We start from the raw sequence: 18,646 nt of genomic DNA, 5'->3' as shown, positions 1-18,646 counted from the left end.
GATGGACCACTTTAGTCAGAAACCAAAGAACTTTACTGCGTTTGCCACCTCAAAACTCAAACTATTTTTCTACAAGGCAGTCACTAATTAAATTATAACTTCATTTAAAAATTAATAATCAACAATAAATGATTTACTGACACCTTTATGAGCCTTTAAGTGGTTCTAATGGAGATCCGTTTGTCTCTTGACTCTCAGAAAATGAAGATCAGTTCAAACATCATTTCTGTCTTTCCCTTTAACCAAAGACTAGATATTTGTTTGCGGATTAGTCATCCGAGTAGCTGCAGACTTGCAGTCTAGTCTCTAAGTGACTGATGTTAAAACAACACTTTGCATATTGTGAAAAAAGAGAGCAGAAACAAAACAAAGGAGGCAGCCTTCCAGAGGTGACAGACGATGAAGTCACTTCCTGTTACTGTTCTGTTTTTCAGTACAGATATCAAATCCTTACCTTAAAATGGAAAAACCCTCTCATGAACTATCTAGAACTTATATTGGTTTTTCTTCAATAAGATCATCTGCTGCTAGAGGTTACTTAGATCAGTGTTTTTCAACCTTTTCTGAGCCACGGCACACTTTGACCTTGACAAAAATCCCGCGGTACACAAGCATCCAAAAAAAAGAAAAGAAAAGGAGAAACTCATCAGTCTGTATTGATCTGCAGTCCCTCCATGATCTCACGTGCATTTTAGTGATAATTGTGACAGAAAAAGCTGGAAGCTGCAGCTGTTTTTTCTAAAAGATGTTAAGATGTTAAGTTAGAAGATTTAAAAACTGTTTGATGTGTTCGAGGAGAGACTCATTGTGCGCTAAGACGCTGTCACATTAACCCAATGCATCATGGGAGATGTAGTGATGGCAGACAGACTCATTGTTTTGTTCTCTTGTTCCACGGTCTCACACCGGATTCTGTGGAAAGCTACACCGCTAAAGAAGAGCTTTAGCTGGTATCAGAATAAAGAAGTGAAGACTTTAACCACTTCTGATTGGTCAGACTGATGACATGTGATTAAGCCTCCAAGAATGATAGGTGGAGATAGTTAAAGGGGCGGGACTTTTCCTAATACAGCTGAAGCTGTGGCTAAATCGCGGTACCGTCATTCTTATCAAAAATTTTTAATAGAATCAAATAAACACAAAGAAAAAAGTATTTCATGATCTATTCCTAACTACTCAGTGTGTTATCAGGGCCTGTTTGGATGAACACAGAGCTGAAATCCTGGAGATGGAAATGTTTTTAGATCAGTGAATGAGGGCAATTTCCCACTGGTTGAAAAACACTGACTTACAGTGTTTTTGTGTGTGGAGGTTGTAAAGTCTAAAGCCTAACATGTGAAAATCCCAGACTCCTGAGGGAAGCCCTTTGCTCATTAAGCTCAGTGTGGGTGAAAGGTCGAGACCCCCTCCTCACCTCTCGTTCTTCTCTCTGGAGACCAGGCGAGACTTCTCCAGGAGGTACTTCTCCACCACAGCGCTGAAAGGCAGAGAGAAGCAAAACACCGTCAGAATGTGTGCGACCGAGTGAAGGACAGCAGACGACGAAGGGACAGACAGAAAATGCAGCAAAAGGTCCAGATGTGGTCAGATGTTTACTGAAGCACATCACAGGCCATAAAGCCAGTCATCTACTGACCTCCACGGCTGAGACTTCAGAAGAAACCAAGGCCTCATTTCCATATCAGTCGTGAATTCAAACAAGAATACATCAGATTATATTAGTCTGATGTCTCTACAGCTAAACTGTTACCAGCCTTTCATAATGTGCTGAGATTAAAGCTCAGCTGTGAGAAGATCTGGCTTCATGAAGCCGCTATAAAAAGTGTCATCACACGAACCACTGCTAGTTTACATTCAGAGCCATTCTGGAGCAAAGTGTTAATTATGGTGCCACAGCCACAAACACAGAACCTGACACAAGTCATAATCTTCACACATCGACAGAAAGCTCAGACAATCAGTGATATTATGGGCTGTAATGAGAGAAAGAGTGAATAAATGAGTGGAAATAAAGCTGAACCTGCAGCTTGACTGGGTCTAAAACGGTCAGTACTTTCTGTGTAAAAGGCTTTAAATGATTTCAGATCAACAAAAACATCCCATCAGAATCCCCTTAACCCTCGCAAAGCATGATGGGATGGACATGAATGAACACCTGTGTAGATTTAAAGGTTTTAGTCCTAAAATTGGTCATCCATTGAAAAACAATCATATGTTTACAGAATCACAAATAATTCAATCTGCAATAGAAGCTAAATTAAAATAAGCAAATGAGAAGAACTGTGATCTCAAACAAAAGCTGTTAATCCTCAAAGCCAAAGACGGAATCATAAAAGGTGACGATGTTTGAGGAGGAAAACAGCACAGCAGTCCTCTCTGCAGAGGCTGCAGACACCAGCCGTCTTTGTTCAGTTCACAGAGCAGAACTCTGAGGCCATCACTATCTATCACTGACAGTAAGTCACAGAATGTTGACGACTGTCTTCGTTTCATTGACTCAGTTTAAGTTCAAAATGGAGGTTAAATTGCAGCTGAGTGAGACCAAGCACCACTTAGAATAATCACGCTCTATTAGGCGCTGATGTACCGGAGAAATTCTGAAACTAAAGGCCCGTACACACCGGGACAAATATTCGCCAGCGTTTTCCAACACGTTTTTTGTGTTCACACCCAGGCGATTTTCGACGATGAGCCGAGCGAACATGCAATTTCAATCCCTGACATTAGATGGCGCTTAATGTAAACCAGAAATACTCCTGTACACAAGGTGGCGCTGCGCAACTTTACGCTTCTTAAAGTCGCTTTTCACTCAGAAGAAGAGAGCAAGTATTTACGCGCTTGTCAGAATAATAAAGAAAACATGAATATTTCAATCACCAGTAGCTCCAGTTCCAGAGATGAAGAAATTATTGTTCTGTTGATGATGAAAGACGCCGGAAAAGACGCCGATTTTGGGTACATCCCATAGTTACGAGAAGAGAAGAACATGGGGAGTTTTATCGACTGGTACAAGAGCTGAAAATGTATCACGAGCGTTTTCTGGGATATTTTAGAATGTCCGTCAGTGAGTGCATCTTCTTCGTCTTATTTCTTTGCGGCAGTGTAGACGCTACTTGGCGTCTATCTTCTTCGCTGGTATGTGTGCTCAGCAAGGCAGTTTTGTGTTTGAGCGCCCCCAAGTTGTGTTTTACTGTAACTTCAGAAGCTCCAGACATGTGTGCAAAAGCGCCATTCTCATTGGTCGTTTAGTTTTTGACGTGGTGCGTCAAACCAAAAATACGAACCAGAGGCGTTTTTAAAAAATGACGCTTTGACACTCACATTGGTGCCCTTTGTTTAGTCACCAGGCGTTAAACGCCGGCAAATATCGCGCGCGAAATTCGTCCCGGTGTGAACGGGCCTTTAGAAGAGGATGAGGGATTGGTGGCACACAAGCTTTAAGGCCATCAAAGTCATTCATGTTCTCCACCATCATTTCTTTGAGAAACACATTGTTACACTTTCCTTAAGAGCAAACAGGGAAGTGACCAGGCTTAGCAGACTTTACAGCAGCTCCTAACTAGTCTGACTGCTCAGAAAAGGAAGAACATGAGTGGTTAAAGGTTTCGCCCCCCCTTGGGGCGATGCATGAGCAGAGAGTCATGTGACCTGTAGATCCTACAGATGCAGAGCGCCTTTACGTGTCACTGCATCCATCCATTCCAACTACAAACGTGTACCTGCAAACCATGACTCACCCTCGGACCACTCCGCTCTCCAGATAGTTCACCTGAATGAATTTGCCAAATCGACTGGAGTTGTTGTTGTGGGCAGTCTTGGCGTTACCAAAGGCCTAAAAAGACAAAAACACATCAACAAGAAGGAAAACAGAACAAACTTTTGAGAGTGATTGCAACATACAGATGATTTTCCTCATTATATTTAGAAACATATTGCTGTAATTTCTCAAAAATTCAAAGCAAGTGTTGAAAATATATAGAGGTATAACAATATACGACAAAAAGATGGGAGTTATTTGATCAGAGTCCCCTGAAACAAATGAGTTTGAATTTCTTGCAGCTTTCAAACAATGTTGACTGCAAACCGTCGACTTTGAAGCCATATAAGGAAGTCATCCTGTAGCTGGTTTAGTCCCAGCAACAACGATGAAGACGATGATAATGATTCTACCAGCAACAAATCTCTACAGCCACTGAGAACTAAAGAGGGAAGGGTTTGCTTCAGGCATCAGATGAAACTGCAAAGAGGATGTGCATTTGTGTGTCTGTATGCGTGTATGTGCCTGTGTATGTCAGTGTGGTTAAGTCGGCATCTGCAACTCATTTTCTCTTTGCACCCCCCCTCCCTTTGCTTACATCCATTTGCTTTCATGACCTTCTCCTGTGCGTCTGTTTGCGCACACATACACGTGTCTGTACACTCACACGTACACGTGTGTCTGTACACTCACACGTACACGTGTGTCTGTACACTCACACGTACACGTGTGTTTGTACGCTCACACGTACACGTGCGTTTGTACGCTCACACATACACGTTTGTCTGTACGCTCACACATACATGTGCGTCTGTACACTCACACGTACACGTGTGTCTGTACACTCACACGTACACGTGTGTTTGTACGCTCACACGTACACGTGTGTTTGTACGCTCACACGTACACGTGTGTTTGTACGCTCACACGTACACGTGCGTTTGTACGCTCACACATACACGTTTGTCTGTACGCTCACACATACATGTGCGTCTGTACACTCACACGTACACGTGTGTCTGTACACTCACACGTACACGTGTGTCTGTACACTCACACGTACACGTGCGTTTGTACGCTCACACGTACACGTGCGTTTGTACGCTCACACATACACGTTTGTCTGTACGCTCACACATACATGTGCGTCTGTACACTCACACGTACACGTGTGTCTGTACACTCACACGTACACGTGTGTTTGTACGCTCACACGTACACGTGCGTTTGTACGCTCACACATACATGTGCGTTTGTACGCTCACACGTACACGTGCGTTTGTACGCTCACACGTACATGTGCTTCTGTACGCTCACACATACACGTGTCTGTACGCTCACACGTACACGTGCGTCTGTACGCTCACACATACATGTGCTTCTGTACGCTCACACATACACGTGTCTGTACGCTCACACATACATGTGCTTCTGTACGCTCACACATACACGTGTCTGTACGCTCACACATACATGTGCTTCTGTACGCTCACACATACATGTGCGTCTGTACACTCACACGTACACGTGTGTTTGTACGCTCACACGTACATGTGTGTCTGTACGCTCACACGTACACGTGTGTTTGTACGCTCACACGTACACGTGCGTTTGTACGCTCACACATACATTTGCGTTTGTACGCTCACACATACATGTGCTTCTGTACGCTCACACATACATGTGCTTCTGTACGCTCACACATACACGTGTCTGTACGCTCACAGAATGGCGGCCTTTCTTCCGCTGCGATGCTGGTGTTCACATGGTTACAGAGACAAACGCAGACTGAACAAAAGACACAGTAAAGGAAGTTGACTCGGTGCATGTTAAAAAGGCCCACATTGTGTTTTTCACAGCAGTTGAACTAATTGGGTCCAGTAGCTGATGGGAGCACACATATCCCTGCATGTTTAAAATCAATCAAAAACTACAATTTGCAAAACATGATCTTGTTTTTTTTGGTCAAATTGATATTGATAAAAGTTGATATTTAAATGAAATGTTTAAAGCCAGGTCTGTTTTTAAAAAGAGAGAGCATGAAGCCACAGTTGCTGCATGTTTTAGTTTGACAGAGATGCTCAGCTGTCTGTGACTAAAATTATCTTCTGTCTTAACTCGACTCGTTCAGACATGACTTCCATCTCGATGCAGGCTCTCAGAGATCCCAGATATTTGTATCTGCTTCTTTTGAACCTTTTCCATTTAAACAGCTCATATCCATCTAGATAACTGCTACTTTCTGTAAATGGATTTGGAGCGGATGCTCAAACCCCTTTGCTTACAAACCCTGAGAAATCTCCTCATGTGCAGAGTGTCACACCGCGGAGGGAATTCTAAGCATCTACCAGAATCATTCATATTCAAACATGTTCACCACAGCCGTTCTGATTGGCTGGACGGCTCTGAAACTATGAGGAAGAAGACCGAGGTCTTGCCAAACTGAGGCCGGGGAAAGACGAGGCTAATCAGCAGTCTTACGACACGGAGTTAGCAAACAGAGGGGCGAAGGAGCACAGAAAAGGAGAGTGATGGGAAAAGGGGCGCACAAGGCCTCAGCAGTTTGTGCACATGATATAATTTCTATCACGGAAAAATAGTCTGTTGACCAACTGTGCTGAGGCAGCACTTCTTGAATTCATTTTCCCTGTACTTTTCCAGTTCAGTAGTCAGAACCACCAGCAAGCTCACAAACTGATTTAGCCAACAGCACAAACAAACTTCTTGAAACCAAACGTGGGCGTGTCTCTAAAACAGCAGAGTTTATGAGCCATTTGTCTCAACACAAAAGCAGGGGACAAGTATGCAAGCATAAATAATCTACTGCCAAAGAGCTTCAACAACAGTTATGATACCAGTGTGAGTGGGGAGAAGAGCATTTCTGTGGGTCCTGATGTGGGATTCAAATTCCCAATGAGAAGACATGGATGACAAAAAAAAACACAACCAAGCAGTGGGTCGTCTCCAAGACTCAGAAAGTCTCAAAAAACTAGCAGCTGATACGTAAAGTCCTGAACCCTCGGCTACATCCTCTCTTCTTCTTAAAAGTCTTCAGCTAAAGGTTAAAGGTCACCTCACTGCAGCACAATGATGTATGTGTCCAAGCTGTTAGAAAACAACAAACAGGGAATTTGTGTTTGAATTGATGAAACTCTCAGCCTTTACTGGATTACTGACAAGATGCCAACTTTGGTTGAATTCAGACTTTTAGGTTAGGGTTAAACCGAACGCCGCTGTGATGGACAGCAGAAACAGCCGTGGTGAGGAGTTACAAAATGATCACAGTTGTTGTGTTATGTGTGAAAATGCCTTGGTGCAATCACATGATGTAGGCGGGGACTAAAGGCAACCACATCTTTACACAGTTCCTCCTCTGTGCGCCACTGTCAGGCTGAGCATAAGTAACAGCCGCTCCAGCTTTAGGCGGGAAACTGACGCCATGAGGTACAATCGATGGCATCATCAACTCTGAGGGTTTTATGACGGTTTCATTGACTGCAGTTGTTCTCTGTCAGTGTGTGGAATGATGACATGGAGGCCGTTTTCCCCCTTTTGGCTCATTAGCACCTGATCGGTGTGTCCTTCATGAACTACAGTTCCCATGATGCTTCTGATCACGACGGTCTGGTTAAGACGTTTATCAAATGATGAACTGAAAACACTCAAGTAGGTAAACAAGCCTGATGGGAAATTTTAATTTTTGAAAATGAAGAAATTGACTGATTCAATAATAATAATAATAGCTGCTTCATAATTGACAGATTATGATAAAATGATTAAAAATATATTCCACAGAGAGAGACAGAATCTGAAGACACATTCAGAAATCACGTTGTATGATTTTTTTAAACAATTTTTTTGTATATTACTCTCACTGTGGAAATGCAGCTATGATGAAAATCTTAGACCCCCCCATGTTTTCTAAGTGGGAGGACTTGTTAAATCACAGGCTGATCAAATACTTATTGACCTCACTGTAGTTTCTGCAGAGCGGCAGGGGTTCATCAGAAATTCACCTCTGAGTTTCGGACATGCAGGAACCTTGCTCCACCCCCCCTGTTGCTGAAAGCTATCCATTGACATTCCCTCCCACTATCTTACAGCCCCTCACAACCCCAACCTAAGATTACAGGCACAACAAACATAGCGAGCAATATCAGAGCTATCCAGCTGTACAGTTTTGGCTGAGATGCCAGCTCAGACCAGGAAAACAAAGACGTTCACGAGTCTGGTCTTCTACAAGCGGATGCATCGGAATGGAGCAGAGCGGAGAGCTTCTGGCCCGGCCTGGGTTTTTGTCATAAGTAAGTTCTTTTTTTTTCTCCATCTGCTTATAATTCATAGCAACTTGAATAAAGAAACATTCAGGAATAAAATTTTCAGCTTTTTTTTAAATATATGTTCTCCATTATCAGCAAAATGCCACAAGAACATGTTAAAAAGCCAAAAACAGCATTTCCATCAGTGGTTCTTTAACCCCCAAGCTGGAGGGGGGGGTACAGCCGATCCCAGGAAAACCTCAGAAAGCTCATCCAGACCAGTGCAGCAAAACGGTTCAACGACTCCAGCTTGTTTTTGTTTGTAGATTCATTTCCCATTGAAAAGTCAGTAAAAAGTGATAATGAACCTTTTTGTGCTCAATACAACTGAAGGAAGTTAAGCGCAGCAACCAGCCACCACTTTGGATTACAGCTCATAACATCTGTGAAGAAAGCCTTCAGCACGTCCTCCATGAACACACAGAAAAGTTTTAAAAGTTGGACTAAAACTTCATCCATTTATTTTGTTTGTGGTCTGAGCTTTTTTTTCATCAGACTAACGTAATTTAGTCTGGTCAAACCTAAGCCTAACCCGAGTCATCAAGCAGCATCTGGTAGTCAGAGGACCACGGACGGAGGCTCTGGAGGCCTGCAGCCTCCTCTGGTTTGTAAGGAAAGGCATGCTGGGATAAATACATGGTAAATATCAGCAGGTATAACTCCATCTGTGTTTGTGATGGTTTGACTCTATGACATAAACATTCTAACGCCAGCTTTTCTCAGACCTGCACACAATGCCACCCACCCTGAATCCAGAGGAGATCAACAATAGATCAGCAGACAGAAAGGCCTGCTACTCTGTACTTCCTGAACAACAATACAGACCACGCCCCTCCAGGCCTTTAGCCCACAGAGGGAACTACAGCCTTTACTTCCCTCGTCGTAGCAGCTTCCTGTTAAGGGGTTCTGGAAAATAGACACTTCCTGTCTGAAGCTGTAAAAAAGGCAGAAACTTTAAAGAGGAATCTGGACTTGACTTGAGGACAACGCTGAAGTTCAGTGTCTTTCTATAGATTTGGATCTCCTAGCATCAAAATAATTGGCGTTTTGTCATCATTTGACAAGAGAATCTTCTGCAGCTGAACATTTACTCTGGAAACATAAATAATACGATCAATAAACTGAATTATACCATGGTCCGGTTGAATACTCGATTCTGATTGGCTGCTGGGTATGCGTTAAAACCTGATAACCGCACGGTGAAAAAAGAAGTTCCGGTCGGCTAGCTTAAATGATTTGTATCACTGCGCCGGCTTCTGTAAAACAACCTTTTGCTTCATCATCTGGGCAGAAACAAGCGGTAAGCGATTAACTTTCCCTCTGAATTGATGCTTTATTCAACCCATCGGGACGATCAGCATATATATATCGCCGAATCTTAACTGCAGCGGTGCTGCTGCGCGACGCGGACTATATGTTACGTGATGCGGCGCGAGGCGCGATGCATGAACATAAAAGGTCATATCGAAGCAAAAGCTGCTAAACTTCCATCCTTCCAGTCTCTTAAAAGGGTCAGACACAAACTAGTGAGCAGTGTCAATGTTTCTCATTCAAATGTGATTTGACTCTGTAATTTAATAGGTTTGAAGGAACAAAACACTAAAATAATAAACTGGATCCGCTGTATGAGTCTATTCCAGGCTGTAGCCTCATTCTGACCATCTCCTAACCACGGCTTCCAGACACGCTACAGAAACACCACTTCCTTTTTTATTCAATAAGTCATATATGAGGAAGCAGAGGAGGACCTTCATGAAGAAAGTCAGGCAACAGAATGGTCTCACGGGTAACTCCATGAAAGAGGATCAACCAGCTCAACCGGTTCTAAAAAAGGAAGCATTGAGAGCTGCAGACTTGTTCTGCAGGTGTTAACCTTTTTGTCTGAACACTGCCCGTAAAAACTGCTTCTCCTGCTAACAACTACAAGACAGCTGAATACGGAGGGAAGGCCTTACAGCACAAAAGGAGAACGAGGAGGATCTTAACCCAAGAAGGAGAATAGTTAGCAGTGTTAGAAATAAGGGAAAAAACTGACAAGTCATTTTTGGTTGTCCTTGGATACCAATATTCAACAGCAACCAAACCTACTCAGATGTCAGTACTTACATCTTTATTTCTTCTATACATCTAATATCAACTGCCTCTTATGATGGACATTTAAAAAACTTTTTAAATATTAAAAACAAACATTTTACTAAATATTGAAGCATCTGGTTACACAAAGTATTGCCATGTAAATCAAATACTGTTACGATCAAATGAAAATACTTTATCTTACCCTATAATGTATCAGAAAATGTATTACATTAACCAACACTGTAACCTAATGAGTGTTTTTAAAATTAGAACACTTGTGTGGACTGGGACCAGAACACGGGCAGCGGTAGGGCGGTCGACCCATGATCGTAAGATTGCAGGTTCGATTCCCGCCTTGCACGCCCATGTGTCGAAGTGTCCATGGGCAAGACACTGAACCCCACCTTGCCTCTGGTGGGAGGTTGGCGCCAGTGTTTGGCAGCGAAGCGGCCACCCGTGAGTGAATGGGTCTGTCAGTATGCGCCATTTACCATTTACCAGTACAGCATTCCAAATATAAAGTAATATTTATATTTGATGAAAAGTTATGATGTAACATCTATTTCAAATAAACATGATACCATGTTTCCATTGTGCTGGAGTAGCAGTAAAGACTAATATCCCTGATCTTTTAAACAAGACATGCAGGTGTAATGATGTCTTTGGGCGTACTCGGTTCATCCGGAAGTCACATGACACTCGCTTTTTTCTTAAAAAGTCGGAAGTCGGTTTCCCAAAAACTTTGAAAAATAGTGGAAAAATACCAAAATGTTGAATAAAAGAGCAGGTTGTCACACGGACAACCGTCAGGTTCATTTTGGTTGTCCTCCGTCATATCTGGTTGTCTTGGACAACACTTATGTCGAACGCTGGTTAGGAGCTGTTAGCATTGGTCCAAACAAAGAATCTAGCAGCTCTCCAGTGGTGCACGTTGATGTGTGCACACGTCAAACGGCTTTAATTCAGTTGTTGCTTTACAAGAAGAAAAAAAGCTAATTAAACTTGTTGACAAAGTAAAACTGGATGTGTTGCTTGAATTACGACTCCTTTGGCAAAGGCTTCAAAAATAATAACACTTTCTTTCTTTCTGCTACCTATTAAATTCTAAAGATAACCCAGAGTTAGACAGCCTAGAAAAATGAACATAGCATTTGTGTTGAAGAACTCTTTCAGATCTTTAAGTGAAACACTTGATTATATTTTACTAGACCAGGAGAAGTTTCAGGCTTTTTACTGGGAAGATGCCTGCATGACTGTTTCCCTCTGCAATCTGGTCTAAAAGCTGCCCTCTGTCAGGGCAGCTCCGTCCGGCCCGTCTCCGTCTGGGCCCGTGACCACTGACCACAAAGATGGAGCGGGCTGACAAACATACTCTGCTTTCTACACGTGAGCAGCAGTGGCAGCGAGTCTGCCGAAGGGACGGAAACTGTGCTGAAACTGTGCTGCTTTCATTCCTCCCACCGGCTCACGCACGGCAAGCATCCACTCTGTCCTTATGCAAAGCTTTGGAAAACTCCATCAGTTCTGCAAATGTGAGGAGACGAGGAGACGTAAAGACCAATGTGGTTCTGCTTTACTGTAGACCTGCTAACATGCTAACTCATGCTAATTTGAACATTTTATGTTTAAAAGAACTTTACAGATGAAAGACATTCCTTTCAGACTAACGGTGTATTTTTAAGTCACATTTCTGTGAAATAAAACTCAAAAGTCTGTGGCTGAGATTTACTTCTGGATCCAGAAAACCAAGTTTTGTTCCCCACAGGAAAGGTGTTCACATACAAGCAGAATACAAGCAGCACAGCGTTATCAGAGTTCCAGGTGAAATAACATGACGGAGATGGCAGTGACGTTCTACAACAACAACACTTGTCTTTTGTGCAGTTAGTGGTGTACATCAACACAACAAGCAGTTTACTTATCAGGAAGCTCCGCCTGAAACCCAAAGAGGTTGCAGAATAAGGTATCAATTCAAATACAAAGATAATTGTGATAGTACAAATATACAGAATATGCAGAGCAAGCTGTTTGAATAAAAAATGAAAGCTAAAATATATCTGCAAAGACTCATATTTTTGTCAACAGAATGAGGCCTTTTGTTTCTTAGTTTAGATTCTCTTTTTTTCCCGTAAACTGTCTGCAAGAGGCTCCAACTGTAATAATATTATAAAAAGTCACTTCAACCAAAGCAGTTCTACTGCTGTACTGTCATGTGATGGGCTTTTATTGTGATCTAATGTCTTATCCAGTGCCTCATTATGTTCGTGTTTTATCCTGTCTTTTTGCTTTAGTACTGATTACACACCACAAAATAAAAAATCATAGAAGGAGCTAAATGCTAATATGGAAAAAGGGGCTTGAGGGTTTTTTATCTTAAATGTTACAGTTTTTGAACGGAGAGTCATTAAGACTACAAATCCTCCCAGAATGCTATCTGGGGACTTTATATTTCCAAAACTTTGATTCAAATATGGATCAAAAAAGGATCCGTTTACCTACTGGACATTTTTCTTATAAAATAAGATTTCATTTAGATGTACCTATGATGTGATGAAAGACAGGATGTCTCTAGGAATTTCCCAGCTGATGTTTACAGTGCAAGGTTAGCATTTTCAAGTCAAAACAGTTGATAAATGCGTCCATGTGAGTGTTTTTTAGGATGTTTATAAAAACTATCATAGCTTTGGCTAAAAAAAAAAATCACCAAAGCACATAAAAAAGGGACATGGAGGAGGATGTGAAAGTAAAAAGGATATAAATAGATGATAAGGCGTTTGGAGAACGTTAATGTCACATCACATGCTGGTAAACGCCATGACGACTTCTGGGGTTTTCTGTCTGTTTCAGCAGCACAATAATGATCCATCCGTCAGCCACATGAATGCGCACGGAACAGGTTAAGTAATACTCGATTTGCAAAAACATGTAAGCGATTCACACACGACATTCTTTTGTCACCAGATCAGCAGTGTGCACGGGGTCACGGCCAAATAGGGCCCGAGTAAAACACATAGGAGGGAGGACGGGGAAATACAGATTCTGTAGTGGATTGTTCTTAATCATTTGAAACCGTAACAGCTTGAAAAGCCTGAAAGTGAAGGTATTTGAGGTCAGTTCATTGCAAGTCACAACAGAGACACAAAAACAACAGCAGTAAGGAGAGATGTCTGATGCACTCTGCATTGTGTTCAATGAATATGTGTGTTCACTTTTCTAATCAAATCTATCTATTCCTTTGGGAATTACAGAGACTAGGGCTGCACGATATGAGGAAATCTCGCCATGTTTTATATTAGTGATCAATATTGCAAGGACAATATAGCTTGTGATACATGAACAAATAACAAAACAACCAGAAACATCATTCCCATTTCACTGCAACGGTTTAATTTAAGTAAGAGTCAACATAACTTAAATTGTACTCCCAATGACCCTGACATCAAACATTAAAGGGCTCCATCTGATTGGTCGACAACATGAAGGAGTCCTTCTGATTGGTCAAATGCATAAATTGAATTATTTGATTTGTTAAATACTTCAAGCTGCCATAAGATTGTTTTAGCACATTTAAGGTAACCATTTGTTGCAATATTCCCCATCTTTAGCGATATATGTATTGTACAGCTTGAATTCGTTTTTGCAATAACAATAAATGAGCGATTTATTGTGCCGGCCCAGCAGAGACAGTTGCTCCGTCTGGTTAATGAGATGGTGGGTTTCAAGTTTCAGTTTGGTTTAATAACCTGTCAGCAACTCAGAGAACAAGTCATTGCAGTTTTTCAGAGAGGAAAAAGCACAGACTTGACTGAAACAGTTAAAAAAGACAACTAGATTTGGACCAGCATACAGATGGTGTTTGTTCAAAAACAGGAAGACAGAGAGAGCCCATTCTTCACTACATTCTCCCTGAACACTTCCTCTACACGTGCTTGCGTGTCTTTATGTTGCACTTCAGCAGCCCTGACACAAAACCTGACCGATTTACGCAGATGTGAAGTCAGACAACTTAATGATATAGTTATAACGGATTTAGGAATAATTACACGCGTCTGAATCTTACCTCTAGAACTGGTCCAGCTCCAAGAATGGTCCTCTCCACTCCGCTGGCGTAGCCCTTTTGGCTAAGTGCGGTCAAGCAGTGGATCAAAAAGTTGGTGCTCTGGGTTTTGCCTGAGCCGCTCTCCCCAGAGATGACGATACACTGGTTGATTTTCTTCCTGAGCATTGCATAGTAAGCCACATCTGCAATGGCAAAAATATGAGGCTCCAGTTTGCCCAGCTGGTGGTTCTCGTACATCTTGACGTATTTGGGGTTGTAGATGGGGAGGAACTTGAAGGGGTTGATGGCGATGAGAATGCTGCCTGCGTAGGTGTAGATCTTTTTCTTATAGAAGCGTGAGCGCAGATTGTTTAATATGCGGTCCTCATTGAGGACGGGGAGGTTGCAGAGATCTGCAAAATCATCCTGAGGCGGAGGAAGAAAGCCCCTGGCAGCAAGCCGCTGCGCCTCCTGCTCCTTGGTCAAAGGTGGGAGGTGTACGTAATGGATGGAGCCATCATTATTCCTCTCCTGAAATAAAGAACAGACGTGACAAAAAACAGAGGTACAGTGGTTGGATAAAGCTTCAGGAGACACGTACAAAAGAGCACACTGCTTAAATTGAAACTTATTCTGTATTCATAAAGAACAAAAACCTCCAACCGAACCTCACAGACTGAGTGACGTGTGATTACCTGAAGCAGGAAGTAAAAGCCAAAGCTCTGAGGATGCTTTTCCTGCGCTTTCCGGGGCCACAGCAGAAACCTCTGAACGGGCTGGTCTGCAGCCTCCAGCACCCACTCCTCCCCACCGCACTCCTTCACCTCAGCCAGGACGTACAGACGGCCGGGGTCCAGCCCCAGTTCTGCCGCCGCTTCAGAGATCACAGAGGCTGCCGTTGCATCCTTCTGCACCCTGAGCAGGAAAACCACAACACACGCGCACAAGCAACACGCACAAGCAATAGGAAATCAGATTCTCTGCATTCTTTATGTGGATCTACAACAACCACATGACCTGACTTAGTGGCCCCCCCACTGTGATGACATAATAATAAACCAATGTTTGAACACATATCTTTAAAAGCGTTTTAATGTATTACTAATTATCAGCTGTTAACATGACAGTTGTGCAGGTAATCCTTTGTTTTTAATCAAGTTTCATAAAGTTTGAACATCTGGGAATTATTTCTTAGATTTGTTTTTAATTATAACATGATAGGCAAGCATTTAACAATTTAACTTTCAACTGTGTGAGTGCCATTGAGCAAAAGTGTGTGCCGTGTGGGAAATACTTTCCTCCACAAAGAATACGCATCACAATATTCTATGTAAAAGAACATATGAAGAATAAACTGATTGTATAGAGGAGTTGTGTTCCAGGCGTGTGCAGCATCACGCTCTCCAGCCTGGTGGGGACTCACCTCAGGTCGCAGCACGCAGACGACTGTCCGGCCAGCCGCGGATAGATCTGAAGCAGGTATGTGCGGCCATCATCATCCTTAGGCCCACCTGGGCCGACTGGCCCGCCCCCCCCTCCAACTCCATTCGTTGCCATGGTGGCAGGGCCATCTATGACACTCATCCTGAGCCAGGGGGAGTGGCCTCAGCATGCCGCACCGCCACCGCCGGTCTCACCAAGCAGCACCTAGAGATGACAAGCAGATTGATGAGTAACAATAATTTCCTGTTTATGCATGTTGATGACTGTGCAAGATTGCAGATCCAAAGACATTGCATCATTTTTAGAAAGTCTTATTTGCTATCCTATTAATAAGACGCTAAACATTTTATTTTTGTGGGAAGCAAACCAGAACCTGAAAGGATATTACATTCTCATAAAAATCCTCCACATAATACACGTAATCAAAATAAATGTAATTTTAATTTAAAATCTTTAGCTTTTACCTGTAACAATATACACAAATAGACATAATAAATAATTGTAATGTACTTTAATTTTTCAAAAAGTTAAATATGAAGGATCAACGTACGCTTAAAAAGCTTTTTACTAATTAGCCTGAAACTTTAGCATGCGGTAGCCGCCGTGATCCTTTCTGATAACAGAATGCAGAGAGCACTGCAGGTAAACTACAGTCACCTGACTGCAAAACAATCACTTCCAGGTACAAGACTGCTTCCGTGCAACCAGGTTAAGTCCCCCCACAAATATAGCGCCATATGGGGGGAACCTTTAATAACAACACAGATTCTGTCATAAAAAGACAAATACATGTTAATGTAAGCATTGTGACAGCTTTTGTTTCTGTTCCATTACCCCAAATTCTAAACTAAACCTTGAACTGCAATTTAAACAAAGTAGCAGAAGCAGAATGCTGTGATATTCTCAAACTAATCCAAAAGAATGACAGGTGTGCTAATGTCTGAACTCTCAAATCCTTTATAAAATCCAGTCAAATGCTAACTGGCTGCCACAGACTGGCGACCTGTCCAGGACGTCCCCTGCCTTTGGCCACAAGTGGCCAGGATAGGCTCCAGCAGCCCCGTGACCCTAAAAGGGACCAAACGGGTTTGGAAGATGGATGAATGAATGAATGAATGAATGAATGAATGAATGAATGAATGAATGAATGAATGAATGAATGAATGAATGAATGAATGAATGAATGAATGCTAACTGGCCCACCAGTGCCCATCAGCTTCTTACAGCCCACCGGAAGGCTGAGAGTGGTGATGGCACGGATGGTACCGATGGTAATTTCAGTTTACTGAAGCATAGCCATAGAAAAAACAGTTGTTAAATTTTCCAAAGCAAACATTTTCTCATCTACTCATGTAAACAAAGGTCAGATTTGATCAACTTGGAGAACAATGACGACAGCCTGAGTTTTTATGTTTTCAAACGTTTTCAGCTCCTTTCCAGAAAGAAGAAAACTAATTTGATATATTTATATTTTGGCTATAATCTTAAGTCAGGTTATTGTGCCAAAGTGGCCTGATGACAGCTTTGCAGCCATGCACACAACCATTATCTCATCATAACCGCTTACATGTGAGTCACATGGAGCAGCTTGAAAAGTATGTTTTTTTTGGTTAAATATCTCGCAGGAACACAGCTACAGAAAAATGGTCATTTGAACCCATTTTACCTGTCATAAAGCCTCAATAGAATTGTGATTTATAGCTGTGTAAAGCTGCGTATAGTTCAGTGTAATGGTGGGTTCTGAAAAAGTCCTTAAAGGAAACGGGAACCTGGTGTAAACTGCTGCCTGGCAGGCAGACTGCAGCGCTTTGGTGAAACCATCCGGGTTTGTCTTTACCTCCGTTTATGCATAATGTCTGTCATTAAAGCTGAGTGTTTATTTACTCCAGAGAAATGAATGCCACACAGGAGGAGATGCTACACATGTGGCGTCACGTTTCAGACAACGGTATTGTCTGATTCAACAATATATTTCCATATCTTAACATGTATTTCACAGAAATAGATACATGTCTCATCTACTGTAGCTAAGTTACAAATGAAAATAAGATTAAACATTTAAAAGTTCTTAAAAAATACATTTGTGTGAGCGTGACCAATAGGTTGGGGTCTTCCTCCATCGTCATGTGACCATGAGGGGCCAATCTTTAAAAAGATCTCAAATTCCAAGAAAACTCTGTGGAGCGACAGAGCTAGAAGCTCAAGCTCCAGTAATGAGATCCTGACGTGACCCCATTACGGCTCCTGCTTTCATATAAATCTGTGAAAAGTCCCATAAAATGCTTCTGCCTTGATGGTGATGATTTAAAAAAAGACATTGAATGACCCATTTAACAGCAGAAAATAGAATAATAAAGCTTAATACAGAATTAACGAGGTCAAATTACAGAATCGGGAAGAAAAAAGAGCAGCTGGGCATTCATAAGATTGGGTCTTGCCAGGAAGACTGACCGCAGCAAACATGCAAGTCTATAAAAATGCTAAGGCGTGCAGAACGGCAGCAACCAGAGGGAACTGCAGCCTCCGGATCTTCCAACACGGACACAATCTGCTTCTACTGTCTACAAGCTACAGCACAGCCAATACAAAGCTAGTGTACATGAGAGGACGAGACTCATTTCAGTTTAAAAGCAGGAAAAACCCAGAATGTACCAACGACAGGCTAGGGAAGTGACAGAAATAGAAAGGTAAACATCTAAAGAGATAGAAAGACGAGGTCTTGGGGGGCAGACAGAGGCTTGAAGATAATAAAGCTCTTCGATGCAGAGGAGACCCTCTGTGACGGCCCGGCATTCCACAGATAAGACCCCGCGCTGTCTGCTTTGTGTTGGCTTAGCCTGGCCCTTTAGCTGCTTATGGGGGTCGATGGGGAGACGGCGGAGACACAGTCTGAGGGTTCTGTGTACCTGCTTAACGTGGGCAATGGCGGGAATTTAAAAGCCGCCATTCTTCATGAAAGACTAGGCATATCCCTACCAAACCCCTTTTTGGCTAGATAAGGAAGCCTTTTTA

The 18,646-nt window shown here is 42.3% G+C and overlaps 1 protein-coding gene across 26 annotated transcripts in view; it reads right to left on the bottom strand.

Moving 5' to 3' along the window:
• Positions 1–18,646, bottom strand: part of myo9bl (myosin IXb-like) — a 54,188-nt gene that overhangs the window by 17,705 nt on the left and 17,837 nt on the right. For all 26 annotated transcript variants that reach the window (XM_023954634.2, XM_078946429.1, XM_023954635.2 and 23 more), the window contains exons 2-6: positions 15,615–15,838; positions 14,887–15,106; positions 14,213–14,722; positions 3,738–3,832; positions 1,415–1,477 (exon numbers count right to left, since the gene is read on the bottom strand). In XM_023954634.2, the coding sequence (XP_023810402.1) occupies positions 1,415–1,477; positions 3,738–3,832; positions 14,213–14,722; positions 14,887–15,106; positions 15,615–15,775 (1,049 nt within the window). In that variant the 5' untranslated portion in view covers positions 15,776–15,838. The remainder of the gene's footprint in view (positions 1–1,414; positions 1,478–3,737; positions 3,833–14,212; positions 14,723–14,886; positions 15,107–15,614; positions 15,839–18,646) is intronic.

This window comes from Oryzias latipes, chromosome 4, assembly GCF_053564925.1.
Source record: "Oryzias latipes strain Hd-rR chromosome 4, Olatipes_Hd-rR_3.1".
NCBI lineage: Eukaryota > Metazoa > Chordata > Actinopteri > Beloniformes > Adrianichthyidae > Oryzias > Oryzias latipes.
Note: the sequence above shows the minus strand (reverse complement) of the source record. Positions and strands in the feature narration are given on the sequence as shown.